This window comes from Chrysemys picta, chromosome 5 (genome assembly GCF_011386835.1).
Source record: "Chrysemys picta bellii isolate R12L10 chromosome 5, ASM1138683v2, whole genome shotgun sequence".
NCBI classification, from domain to species: Eukaryota; Metazoa; Chordata; order Testudines; family Emydidae; genus Chrysemys; species Chrysemys picta.
The window spans coordinates 40,678,128-40,692,784 of NC_088795.1; the positions used below are offsets into that span (position 1 = coordinate 40,678,128).

At 42.7% G+C, this 14,657-nt stretch overlaps 1 protein-coding gene across 10 annotated transcripts in view; it reads right to left on the reverse strand.

Moving 5' to 3' along the window:
• Positions 1 to 14,657, reverse strand: part of PDE5A (phosphodiesterase 5A) — a 198,610-nt gene that overhangs the window by 20,833 nt on the left and 163,120 nt on the right. For 6 of the 10 annotated variants that reach the window (XM_042842380.2, XM_005290290.5, XM_042842379.2 and 3 more), the window contains 3 exons: positions 13,394 to 13,569; positions 11,906 to 11,965; positions 525 to 671 (listed from right to left, as the gene is read on the reverse strand). In XM_042842380.2, coding sequence (XP_042698314.2) covers positions 525 to 671; positions 11,906 to 11,965; positions 13,394 to 13,569 — 383 coding nt within the window. The remainder of the gene's footprint in view (positions 1 to 524; positions 672 to 11,905; positions 11,966 to 13,393; positions 13,570 to 14,657) is intronic. The other 4 variants (XM_005290291.5, XM_065596296.1, XM_065596298.1 and 1 more) reach the window with 1 other exon arrangement.

Genomic DNA, 14,657 nt, shown 5'->3' on the forward strand with positions numbered 1-14,657 from the left:
ATTCGATAGTCTGTGATAGATATAAGGGCACGTCTTCACTGGTAACGTTAAAGCGCTGCCATGGCAGTGCTTTAACGTGGCTTGTGTCGTTGTGGCATAGCTAAAAAACCACCTCCATGAGGGAAATAGCTACCAGCACTGGGAGTGTGGCTCCCAGTGGTGCTGCACTGTCTACACTGGCACTTTACAGCGTTGAAACTTGCAGCGCTCAGGGGGGTGTTTTTTCAAACCCTTGAGCGAGAAAGTTGCAGCGCTGTAAAGTGCCAGTGTAGACAAGCCCTAAGAGTCAGATTAGATGATCTAGTGGTCCCTTCTAATCTTAAATTCTAATAATCTTAAAATATACGAATCTATGAATTGATGGTCTAGTTGAAAGGCTCTGTATCTCACTACCAATTGCCCCAGCGATGCAGTCCCCCCTAAAATTGGTCTTGGCAGTGTGTTGAGGACACACACACATTTTTGGAGTGAAGTTGTCTGATGTTTTCCCTCCACATGTAAATAGCAGTCTGCAGCTTCTGTACCTCATGTTTCATTTGGAAATTCTGCACCAGGTTGAGATCGGTGAACATTCGAATTGAACACAATGTTGTCTCCATGTCGGAAAGCTCAAAGTCACTGAAGTAGAAGTCAGTTAGCTTGAGAGATTGTGCAGATGGCACAACAGCCGTCTTGGGAAAAATAAAAGAGAACAAACTGAGCTGTAGCAGTTAGAAAGTCTGGAATAATCATATCTTTTTGCATCAGGAGAACAGCAGTATTCTGATAAAGTTTACCTTTGCATTGTACTGAAAGCTGGTGACTACATTCCCTTGATTATCTGTCCCGATCCTTGTTTGTTCAATGTTAATCTTATTTGGTTCTTAGAATTAATGTAAATTTATCCATAAGCCAAAATTATTAAAAGGGTTACCTGGACCATCCTTCTGTCACCTAAATTACCCATGGCAATAGGCCATTGATTTTTAAGCAGGTTTTAGCTACAATCTTCTAACATGCTCTACTGAAAATGTTCAGAGGCTTGTGAATTAGGGACTCAAAAGGCACTTCTCTGACTATAAGACCCTGCCAAATTTCAAGTTCCTGCTCTAAACCCTGGAAGCACTAGACCTAAACAAAGAAACAGCTGGAAACTGTTTTAAAGTGGATCAAACTACCTATTTTCCTCTAACCTCATTCTCAGAAATGGCTGAAATTTTACTGCTGAAATGTTAAAAAAAAAAAGGGGGGAGGGGAGGGGAATCACAGCAAGGCCAACCCTTGGCATGGAAAATTTTGGCTCCACCCATGGCAACTTAACTTTCAAAATCTGGCACTACATTTAGCACTAACTATTCCAATGTCTCCAAACATTTTCAGTTTCTTTATACAGCAGTGAAATTCACGATATAAGCCCCTTTGCGGCATCTTCAGGGCCTTTACATTAAGGATGACAGAAATAAGTATCAAGATGAATGAAGCAGAGTCTGGCACTATGATCCAAAAGCTCATACTGGTTTTTTGTATTAAATAAAAAAAGGCAGGATTTTCCAGTGCAATTCCCTTACACCTGTTTCAACTATATATCTATTGATGTGTTTTTTAAAAATCAGATAAAAATCAAGACCGTGAAAGATAAAAAGGAGGTCTGTGTTTTATCTTTCACCTTTATTCTTACTGAAGTCCAGGAATATTTCTATTAACAGTAGTATTGTAATCATGCTGCTCAGCTCTCTCTTGGTAGAAATTACATCCTCCTTTCATAACCGCATTTACATTCTTCTCACTTTATTGCTGTGTATTACTTAAATCAGAAATGTAGAATCATGAAATTGAGGTTATGGAAACTGACATTTAAGAAGGAATCCTACATTACTATAAACTGCCTTGGTAGGTGAAAGGGCCATGCTGCCAATATTCTCCATAGGAAATAATACAACCACTTGGGAAACCTAATGGCCACTCAAAGCGTAACCCCAAATGCTACAGCTTTTTCACATTGTTTCCCAGTGCAAAAACAATGATTTAGTGAACCAGGACTACTATTTTACTTTGCTTTCCTTGAATTCCCAACGTCTTCCACTTCTAAAATGTTGATAATAAATACATTACATCACAACATTTATTACACTCATTCAAAATAGTTAAAGGGGGGGAAAAGTAGTTCTGTGTGACCCCTTATTCATCATGGTCATGTAATTAGGATATGTTTTGCACAAAGTATGCCTTGTAAGGTATCATTCTAAAAGTCTTCATCTGCTAGACATTAATATCTTGTTGAATTGTATGTGCTATCATCGTATGTGAAGTTATGAAGTTTGGCTAGGTATGTGTTACTGAAACATGTTGTGAGGTTGAAAACACCCACAAGCAGCCTTTCAGGTACAACAGCAAAAAGGCCAAACAATGTTAATGGCTTATTGAGGAAATGCATACAAGGACTACCCCAGGGACTGTGTACGATAGAAAGCTCTCAGAGATAGCACTACACAGTGGGAACTGTTTGACCCAGGTCACAGCAAAAGAGCTTTCCAGAAAGTGGGAAGAAGATATAAAAGGGGGAAATGTCATCATGATGGCACCTCACTCTCCCTACAGCACAACTGAAACACCTGAGGAACAAAGACTGAACTGGGGGAAGTGATGGTCCCAGGCTATAGGGATTTCTAGCCTGTGTATGAAAACCTGGCAAACCCAAGCTGCAAAGCCAAGGCAGCTTGTGCCTTAAGAATCTGCCAGCTGGCTTATCACTCAGGGTGAGAATTTGCTAATTTTGCTAAATAACTCAGTTTGAGTTTTTGTTTATTTACTAGGTAATCTGCTTTGATGTGTTTGCTATCACTTATAGTCACTTAAAATCTATCTTTTGTAGTAATAAACTTATTTTATGTTTTAATCCAAACAGTGTGCATTTGACTAAGATGTCTGGGGAAAATCTCTGCTTTGTTACCACAAGTGTGCATGGCCCTCTTGACATTGAGGGAGAGGCCGACCAGGTATTAAACCCATATACTAGCCAGATTTGACCAGGGTAGGACGATACTGCTCTAGGGTCCTAGGCTGGTGGTTAGAGAGCTTGCCTGTAACTGCAGCTGGGTGTGTTCCTACCTGTGTGAATGCTGGTGAAAGTGCAAGCTTGGGGGGCTTTGCAGCTTGTCACAGCAGCACAGTGTGAGAGGGAGCCCAGGCTGGTGGGTCAGAGGGCTCAATGGTACCCCAGTTCCAGTGGGAACCCATCACATTGCAGTCGGAGTAATTTTGTGATTCTTAATATGGGAGATTCTGATCTTTTCCCCAATAAATTAACGTCCCCTCCAATGAGAGATTTCAACTGTCTTGAGGCATATTAAACACAGAGGATATGAGCCTGGGTGTCTTGGAGGGTGAAACTCGCAGGATTTTAATAATGCAGAGTGCAATGGCTTGCTATATCATCACCATCCTTTTAGTGGTGTATCAACGCTCCCCCTAGCTATACAAAGTGAAGCAAACACAAGGCCTTTGCAACCAGATCTTTCATGAGGTAAAAGGATGTACACAGCAGGAGCTCAGCAGGATATTTTCTCATGCCTGCATTCTGACCTCTTCTATAACTTATCTCTTTCTATTCACTGATCTCCTGCCTTTGATGCCCACGTGGGAAGAAAAGCAACAAGCTTCTCCCCAACTGAGAGATAGAAACCACAACTTTCCAGCTATACATCAAAACAACTGTGGCTTGGTTATTTCTCCTCTCAGTTCCCAGAGACAACAGAGCTCCTTCTCCCGTGTCGCTGTTTGAAAGCCATTTTAACTATTGTTCCTAGCCTGTACTATTGAAATACACTGTACCTTCTAAATGTAGTATTAACCTCCCAAACAACCACTTCTTTCATCCAAAATGTTCACTTTTTCCACCTCAGCAAAATTACAAACCGGCACAGCATAGGGAAGGAAAGAAGGGGAGCTACCGCTACCTTTCTCTGCGTAACTGTGGTGCAATGAGCTGGCCTATAATTACTGTTGCTTACTGTATGTATTTTGATCGTGTCTGGAGGCCCCAATTAGGGACTCCAATCATAGTCACCTGGTGAAAATATTCTTTGAGGGAAGCTGAGTGAAACTGTCAGGCCCTGCTCTCCAGTGTGTGCGTATGGGTCACTCTCTCTATCCTGGCCCAGTGTGGAGGAGAAGCCGCGGTGAATGTGTGACCCAAGGACCTCTTGATGCCAACTGGGGTACATAATGGTTACAGAGATTCTCTGGGTCTGGTATCTACATACTAGTCTGCCAAAGAATGCCATGTAAGTTCTCTAATGAAAGCCTGTGCCACACTCATAGTGAGATGCATGTATGGACAATATGTGAAGAGCTATGGATAGATACTACAAATTATGTTCTCTAGGTCTGTATGTAAAGGCAGGTCACCAAATGGTGACCCATATGCTCCTGTAAGGAGTGGGGAAAGAGATGTTTATCTCCCCCTAGCTGGTCATGTAAAACTGAGTATTATATGGGTCCCAAGGGATGCCCATTTACAGTTTGAACAACATGCTAATCAGTAGATTGTGGGGACTTTAAGAACTAACAAGAACAGCCGGGCCTGTTTAGGAGAAAAGATAATGAACTTTTGGAATTATACCTGGGGTTCAGATGAATCCCCAGTATTCCTTCAGTCTGTGAGGACAAGCCACCAGCAGGCTTGAGCTTATGAAATCAAACAACCTGGTTGAAAATACTGGGAAAAAGGAGTTGGGGTAAACTATCCTGTAGGAGTTAAGTTTAGGCTCTAAAAACATGTTATGATTTTGTTTTATCTATGACCATTTGTTTCCAATATTCTTCCTTTCCATCACTTGAATCTCTGTTCTTTGATGATAAACTTATTCTTGTTTTTACTATAAAAGTATCTAAGTGCTGTGTGTTAAGTGGAGTGATGATTTGGAGTTAAAACTAATAAGCTGGGGTGTACTATTCATTCAAGAGTGGTGAAATCTGTGAGTCCTGTGAGTGTGCAGTGGAACAGAGGCTGGCCCTCCACAGGGACACTCGGAGGGTTCAGGGGTTGGTGTGTGCTTATTGTTTGCCTGCAGAGAGATAGCAGAGACCATGGGGCTGAGAAGGAAGTATTTGTACTGCCTGCGGCCGGGGTTGTCAGTGAGCTGATCCATGGCAGGTACAGACAGGTCTCTTTCACACAACCCTCAGTACCCCTGGGAAGTGTGATAGGCAGGTGTGCACCCTGCATTCACCCCGGCAGTGGCATGGCTCTGCGCTCCCGCCATTAGCTCTTGCTGTGGTGGGAAGATGGGATACTGATGCCAGGGCTAAAGGGGTGAGGGACACTGCAGGAAGTTCCTGCGGGAGCCATAAGTGATTGGAGCAACTGAAGGATGGAAGAGGAGCAGCCAGGAGGTGGTGACATTTGAGGTGATCTGTATGGTAGATGGACTTGGGTGCTGGTGGCAGTGGAAATGCCCTGGGGGGGAGTAAGGGGTCATGGACTGACAGGGCACAGGAGTGAAAGGGGAGGTTGGGGGGAGGGAAGTATTTTGGGGATTGGGAGGTTTTAAGAGGTGGGTTTAATGGGGAATGAGCAATGGTGGGGGAGGGTATGTAGGGCTTTAGAGAATGGAGGGAGGGCTCGGGCAGGGTCATATTTCATGGGGATGTTGCTTGGGGGGCCTTTGTGACAGGGTGAGTTTATTGGGGAGATGAGAGTTGGTGTAGTGGGAAGGCGGGATGGGTGGGGCTGTGGCAGAAGAATGTGGTTTGTGGAGTTTGGGTTTATGTGGGGGGCAGGAAAGGGTTGTGGTGTTTATTTGGGGATGGGGCAGCAGGGAGCTGGATGGGTTTAAGCAGTGGTTGAGGACTAGGTCAGGTATTGGTGGATTATTTGGAGGGGTTGTGGGAGAGGTAAGGGGCTGGGAGCACAGGGAGCTCTGTGGCAGTGCCAGTGGCCACAGCTGGCCGTAGCTGGGTCTGGCTTCCCTCCTCCACAGCCCCTTCCCCTCCTCCTTCTGTCTCACCTGCTCCCCTCTCCCTCACTGACACCAGCTCCATCTCTGCTGGAAGGGAAGGGACAGACTCGCCACTACCATGCCAGGAATGGGGTCTGGCTCGCTGGGCACTGGACACACTCAGGAAGGACTCTGCCTGCAGCTCCATGCCAGGGCCCTGTAGACCCACCTCACTGACTGCCACTGGGCTCCAGGGACTCTCCTTGCTTGTCCTGTTGCTGGGCCACCAGGTAGTAGCAACATAGCTCACATTTGGTGGGCTAAGCCCCCTCTAGCCCTAGCTACCTGCCACCTAGAACTCCAACGGGCTAACTGCTCAGCACATGTAGATGGGTGCAAAAATGCATGTCGGCCAGTGACTATACTCTGCTTCAGAGAAGTAACCTTATGTAGGACAGCACTCAGGCATGTGCTAATGTACAATCCTAGAATGGAATAGACTTATGCCCGTGCTTTCCCAGATCAGGACCTTAAACAGGTTAAAAGTAGAAACAGAACTGTTCTTTCTAGCCATAGACAGAAATACATATTCCTAATGCAGAGAATAAGTTCAGATTTAGGAACAAACATTTACCCTGTATTTAATTAAAACTGGGCCTTGGAGCACCAACTTCAAACCAACTTAAAATGACCCATTTGATCTTAAGAGTTGTTTGCCCTCCAACCTTCCTAAAACAGTTGCCAGATGGCTTCAGAAAAATATGATAAACACGATGACAGGTTTTTGCCATTTCAAGTGTTTTATTCTGTTGCTAAAAATGTAAACAAACTAAGAAAAATGCTTTCATGACTGTAAATCAGAAATGGGGTTTGTTGACTACAGATTTTTAAAATATTGTTTTTTTTTTAAAGAAAGAGCAAGATCAGCTTCTTACCCTGGTTTTAGGAACAAAGATTCTACTGACACATCAGTTAATGGGCTGTAATACTACACTGGGAACTGTTTGACAATTACTGAATGGGTATTTGGGGGTCTACAATAATTTTAGATGAAAACATCCACCTGACAATTTTCCTAGGAGTCAGTTTTCATTTTAGATGCACAGCAGCAATTTGTATTATCAATACACTACCTTGCTCACTTGCAAACCTCAGTGAGAGTAGATGGGGGGGGGGGTCACTCTTCCATGGTTTCATTTCTCTCTGAGAGGTCTCAGAAGGTAGTTTGGGGCAACCGTTCTTCTAAGTCTAGGATTTTCTCATGTGGTGTTTCATAGAGCTCTTATCTTGTACCCCCTCTTGTTGAATGTGTATATTCAGTCATTGGAAGAATTAGTGATGAGGCATTAGCAGGCAGTGTTTTCAGTATGCTGGTGACACCCAGCTCTTTTTCTGAATTTAATCTGACCCAAATGCCTTACCTGGTGTTTGATAGGGATATAAGCCTGGAGGAGGACTAGCTGATTGAAGGAGACCTTAAATCAACTCAGCCAGACTCTTATTGCTGGGTTTAATATGCCTCCAGACAGTATTAAGATAGAAGTGATGCTGCTGAGATGGGGTAAGCAGCTGAAGGTATGGCAGAGATCTTATCTGGCCCTTTAACAGACACTATGAGCCCACCATTTGTTACTTCAGTTAAAGATCTGGGGGCATTACTGGATCCCCAGCTGCAGTTAGATGATCATGTAGCAGCAGTGACTGGGAGAGCTTCTTTGCTTATACACATCTGGCCAGGAGACTGAGGTCATTTCTTTTGGTTGTGAATCTTGCTACCAGGATCCAGGCCATTGTCTCCTTGAGATTAGACTCCTGCAATGCGCTCAACAAGGGGCTGCAGTCTAAATCAACTCAGAAAATGATGCCAGGGCAGGAACTGGCAGCCTCTTTGGCAAATGGGCTTTCCTGCTGTATGGGGGCACCCAGCCCCCCAGGCTTGAGCTCAGGTGGCCAATCTGAGTGTCTGATGGAGCCACAACTTTCACCCTGCTATTTTTAGCATGCTAGCTCGAGCCCTACTAGTGCGAGTCTGTCTACCCAGGATGGAATGCTCACTCCCAGCTGCAGTGTAGACATACCCTTGAAACCTAACATCCTGCCATTGACCCAGCACAGGTCGCAATCTGAACTGATGAAATTAAAAAAATAAACTGGAAACATTGAGAAATTATTCACAAAGTATATTTTCCCCATTTTTCACCCAGCTATAGAACTAGTCAGAATGTTTTGAACTTTGATGAAATTTCAAAATTTGAAGGAAAAAAATTCCAATAATTTCTCCCCTTTTTTAGGCCAATGCCAGTTTTAATCTATAAAGATCTAAAGCTTTTGGGATCAACTTAGGTGAGAAACCACATCTCTCAAGGTAAGACTCCCTGTGGTACAGCAGAGACACTCCCCCCAGCCAGCTTTAAAAAAAAAAAAGAAGCTGCTGGCAGGGCCTTCTCTGTCAGAAACCCTGCACTCTGGAGTCAACCCCCATCCTTGCTCACAATAGCACAAACCTGCTGACCTTCAGCACATGCTACAAATCCAATCACTTTTCCAGGCTTTTGGAGAGGGAAGGTGAATGCGCTGTGGGTTGGAGTCTGTGGTTGGTGTGTCTTATGTTTTTCCATTTGTGGTTTTGGGGAGGCTGCAGTTATTTTTGTGTGTATTGGTTTGATTGTATTTTTAACATATGGCAGAGGCACCAGAGCCTTGGTATATAAAAACAGAACAGAAAACTCTCCCTCTTTTGGACAAATCAACATAAATAAACAAACAAACTTTGGCATGCTCAGTTGTGCTCATCAGATTGTGAATTATGACCAGCAGAAGGTCTATTGATTTGGCTTGGGTTCTTTTCTCTTAAAAAAATAATTGTTCCTCCAAGAATATCTTATAGGCAATAAAAAGAATGATTCTTTAGAATATTATTCAAACTCTGAATGATGAAATGCAAAACAGAATGCAAGTTTTCTTTTTGATATCATCTATCACTATCATGTGCAGTTTAATTCTTTTATTCACTTAAAGGAGGCTCACTGAAAATAAAGATCTGTTTCACAAAGAAGCAAGACTGACAAAGGCCTATTGCTCTCTGCAATAGGAAAGTGGAGCAGGCTAGCAACCAGAGGCCCTTCATGGTCCTACAATTTCTACAGAAGGAAAACAGTTCACTAGTGGTCTCTGAATCCTGAGAGAGCCACCAGATGGTTGGGAGGAAATTAGCCACTGGCAGCCTCCCCAGAAGATCTGTGGTGTAGCTTGTTAAGCCACCAATGTGTTATTATTTTACATTCTCTGGATGCACACATGAGACTAGAACAGCGTAAGTGCCAAACTCAAAGAAAGTGAAAAAAGCAAGCTCCCACTGTTAGCCTCAGTCTGAAGGCCAAATTCGCCCCTGACATTGTTTTAATAAACAAATCTAGAAAGCATTTCCAAAGTTAGCAACATTTGCCTTTTGTTTTAAAACTCTTGACTTCAGTTACCACCATCGATCTCAAGCTTATCTTTGGTCTCAGAGAGGAGAGCCAACAACAGAGTGAATCCAAACAAAAGTCTGACATGTGTAGGAGTTAGGTACTGAGTGGTAAACCAAGCCATAAACAAGACAGTAGCTGAGTTGGGAACAAAATATAGAGCACAGAAAAAGTTAGCTGAGAAGCAAACAGGAGAGTGCAGCATGGGAGCTGTTACAGTAGTAGAGTCCTTTGACACTAAGAGTTTCCAAGAAATGAAGAGACATTCCAAAGTATGAAACACCATTTGCCATAATAGTAATAATACTCTGCACTTCCATAGCACTTTCGATCAGAGGCTCTCAAAGCACTTTGCAGTCATTGATGAACTAAAAATAATGGCAAACGAAGGATCAAAATCAGTCTGGTGTGGGACATGCGCAACAAATGAAAGAACATAAGGGATACCCATTTTGAAATGTAATCTGCCCTCTCTGATTTGGAGGAAGGATGGAAAGGCTTGAGAGGCAGATGAAGTCAATGAGAAGAAAGTCACAAAGAAAAACAAACTGGAAAGAGACAAAAGGGATCTTCAGGAAAGATAAGGCAATTTGAGAGAATGCAGAGCATAGTGGAGGCTCTGAGAAATGAAGAAAGATGGAGGAACGTGGCTTAAGTGAAAGCTGTAAGAAGAAAAGATAATGCACAAAAAAACTGTTTTAACAGTTGTGCCTGCAATCGGTATTCCGTCCTCAGACTAAGAACCCAGCAGAGATCAGCAGTCCAATCAGTGATCAAGAGGCAAGCCCTGAATGGAAGCCACTAGAAAGAAGAGGCATGTTCTCCTGGGTGGTATCTCTGTTGGGGAAAAGTGGCCCAAAAAAGTGTGGCCAATAAAGAAAACACAATTGTTGCCTCCTAGGGACTAGGACGGGGTAGGCAACCTATGGCACGTGTGCCGAAGGCGGCACGCGAGCTGATTTTCAGTGGCACTCACACTGCCCGGGTCCTGGTCACCGGTCCGGGGGCTCTGCATTTTAATTTAATTTTAAATGAAGCTTCTTAAACATTTTAAAAACCTTATTTACTTTACATACAACAATAGTTTAGTTATATATTATAGACTTATAGAAAGAGACCTTCTAAAAACGTTAATGTATTACTGGCATGCGAAACCTTAAATTAGAGTGAATAAATGAAGACTCGGCACACCACTTCTGAAAGCTTGCCGACCCCTGGACTAGGCTAATAGGTATCAAAGCCAGGAGTACCCTACCACACAGAAGAGATAAGAAGGGAAAAGAGACAGATGAATGGCCTTAGATAAGTTAGAATTATACCTAATGATAACTAGCTTCAATTTTATAATGAAGAATGTAGTGACTGAGATCTTCAGGGAAGAACAAACAGTGGGCATCAGCAATATGTCCCAGAAAGGGAGGAGTGAGACTGAAACATGTCTTGACCTACTAGATGCAGTTACTCATGGGGTAGTGGATGTTAACTACAGAAGTACACAATGAGCAAAGTAGGGGAATACATTAATTATAATATCCCAGGATTAGTATTTAGATAGAGTTGATAGAAAAACAAAATTTCTGTCCTGTGGACATTCTGATATTTCAACATTTGTTTTCATCTCAAAGTAGATGAAAACTTGAAATATAAAAAATTTTGTGGAATAAAAAGTTATCAAAAAATTTGATCCAGAAATATCAAAAATTTTCATTCTGGGATATTGTTAAACTCTGCGTCTGCCTGAGCTGCCATGGTGCCTCACGGTAGTTGTAGTTTCAGACCCCAATGCCCCCATTCTCCCTATGGGCCTAGCTCCCTGGCTAGACTACATCTCCCATGATGCAATGTGGTCTTTTCATGTCCCATGATTAAGGCTGCCTGTCTGCCACAGAGGTCACGGATACTATGACTTTCCGTGACCTCCATGACTTCTGCAGCAGCCAGCAGCAGCAGTTTGGGTGTGTGGGAGGGGGCTCAGGGCTAGGGGCAGGGGATTGTGATGTGGGGCGGAGGGGCTCCCCGGCTCCCACCAGCATGTCCCTGCAGCTCCTAGGTGGAAGGGCCAGTCCTGGGCTGCATGCCACTGCATGCTCCTCCCAACACCGGCGTGGGGGTCCCAGGCTGCGTGCCACCCGCTTCCCCCCCAGCACCAGCGGGGATCCCAGGCCAGTCCTCCCAGCACCCACACACTCCCGGACTGCCCCCCCCCCAAGCACCCACAGCCCCCTCACCCAAGTTTTAGTTAGGGGTATATAGTAAAAGTCATGGACGGGTCACGGGCCATGAATTTTTGTTTACTGCCCATGACCTGTCCATGACTTTCACTAAAAATACCCGTGACTAAAACATAGCCTTACCCATTCTACACCAATGAAACTCAGCAACAGATTTATTTTCATTGTAATTTAGACACCTAATTAACATAAGCACTTTTGAAAATGTTACCCTGCACATTGGACCATCTTTCATTGCTCCATATAGTAAGAATGCATTTTTTTACTATTATTTAAAAAATGCTATTACCGCTGTTACCTGCAGCTCCCTTGTTTCCTCCTCAGTGGCTGAAGCGTGATATGAGAGGACCTATGGGATAAGGAATGAAGAAACCTAAGTACAAATAAAAGCATGCAATGTAAAAGCAACTGAATCTTTTTTTTTTTTTTTAAAGAGTAAAAGGTTGAGATTATGCCTGCAATGTACTGACTTTAATGGAGCTCTGCATGAGCTCATCATAGCGGCTTCTTGATATAGCCTGGCCAAGAAAACCTATAAATGAGCAAAGAGCTCTGATTTAAAACAAAAAATTAAAATAAAATAAACCACCAAAACCCCTTCTCTTGGGAAAGCTTTCATACCCCATTTCAAAGACAAATATAGCACAACACAGCTATAAACTATGGATGACACTGTTCCCAAAATAAGTCCCTTTCTTTTATGGGTGTTTAACTCAGACATTAAAGAAAATTCTGTCCTGGATAAAATTTGGAAGAAGAGGTTTCAGTCCAGGAAAAAATATTTTTGTTTTAAATTAACAAACAAACAAAAAAACCCACCATATATTATTTTTTATTTGTGAGAATAAAAGAGAGGAGAATGCTACTGTGTTGAGTTCCTTTAAACATATGTGCAACTAAGAGACCAGCTCTGGCTTTTTTTAAAAAAAGACATTTTTTTACAGCCTCTACAGATTTTTTTTTAAAAGATAAACCAGCAGTCACTAATGTGAGATGTAAATAAACCGCCCAACCTTATTTTTAAAAAGCACTGAAATTACTTGACCGTACGGTTATCATCTGCCCCACTTGAAGCGACTAACTACATGTTTACATGAGAGTTGTAATGTTTCCTTTAGAAGCTATTGGGTACATAATCCACATGTTAGAAATTTTGCAAACACTCTTATTTACATATTGGGCAGATCCAAAGTCTACAAAATTTAAGTTTCAGGCTTACAGTTATCTTCCAAGTAATTCAGCATATCATGTTAGAACCTCCTTTAACACCACGGTCATTAAACCTAACAGTAAACAATTCAAAGGCTAGGACCAGATGACATTCATGCTTAATATACTTTGATGGAATTGAGGAAGTTGCAGAAAGCCTACAGTAATCCTGCTGTTATTGTATATGCTGGTTTGTCTAAACGACTGAGCCAAAATCATCACAGAAAACCTCAAACAAGAGGACACCCCTAGTCGTCCACACCATTTCCTCTTTCTGTGCAATTGGACAAACCAACTATGTTGATGACTGTTGTCAGTGTGCAGCATGGTGTTTAGGGAAGGCAGACTCATTGGATCCCATGAGTGCAGTTAAAATACAACAACAGATTGTAAATGCAAATATGGAAACAAGCAGCAAATAAGCGTAGCTCCTGTTAACGCAGGGGGCCAAATTCTGCTCACTTTACTCATCTGAGTAGTTTTAGGTTGTGAGTAGGGAAAGCAGAATTTGAACCAAAACTAGATTATATACTGAGCCAAATAAGGATTGCCTAGATTTTGAGCTCACCTCTAATGTCACCATCTGCTTGGCCATGGCTCTCTCCACAACTTCATACATCTGTGTATTCTGTATCCCCAAGCCACAAAAGATGACAAAGGCTTCCAGAAACTGTTCATCATTTCTGTTGAAAGCCTTGATTTTGCCCAAGTTTTCTTCCATCTTATTTACAAGCTGACAAACCCCTACGTCAGGTCACAGGAATGAAAAGAGGTAATATAGCAATTGCTAAAATACCATACTTATGTGAAACAAAACAGAACAAGATATTAGCTCTCTGCATTCTTATAGTCTATAAAACAAATAATCAATGTATTTTTAAAGCAAATATATACAGGACACAAATTAGAATGCTATAAAAGGACTTTACTAGATTTATTTTCATATGCCAAAGAATAAAAACTACACTACTATATGTTGTTCTGTGGATTTTCAAGTATTCATTAAGATCTACAGTGCAGATATGTAGCTCTGTATAGCCTGCATTATCTTGCAAAATTCTACAGGGCAGTTTTCTTCTTGACTTATTGTTAAAAGTACTTTAGACTGAAGGACAAATTGTCTTTAGGGATTAAGTTAGAGGCTAATTAGATTTTTGTAACCATGCCAAAAGAACAGTTTTGAATGTCAGGATAGTGGCACATAAAGTTTGCACTTCCTTATTTGAAACAGTACCGGAAAGTTTAAAAAAAAAAAACTAAACAGAAAATATTTCAAGTTCAGGCTCAAAGTTCAAGTGTGCTTGCTATGATCTATGGCAGTGGTGGGCAAACTGAGGCCTGTCAGGGTAATCCATTGGTGGGCCATGAGACAGTGTTTACATTGACCATCCACAGCCACGGCCGCCTGCAGCTCCCAGTGGCTGCAGTTTGCCGTTTCCAGCCAATGAGAACTGCAGGAAGCAACGCGGGCCACAGGGACGTGGTGGCCGCTGCGTCCTGCAGCTCCCATTGGCTGGGAACGGCGAACCGCAGCCACTGGGAGCTGCGGGCAGCCATGCCTGCAGATGGTCAATATAAACACTGTCTCACGGCCCACCAGCAGATTACCCTGATGAGCTGCATGTGGCCCATGGGCCGCAGGTTGTCCACCACTGTTCTATGGAGATGTGGTCTCTCCAATAAAGGGCCTGATCAAAGCCCATTTATGTCACTGGAAAGCCTCCTGTTGACTTCAGTTGGGTTTGGATCAAGCCCTAACTGCAGATGGCTTATTATTAAAAATAAACAGCTATAGATGTTATCACCAAGTTCTACTGATTTTGTTCAGTAAT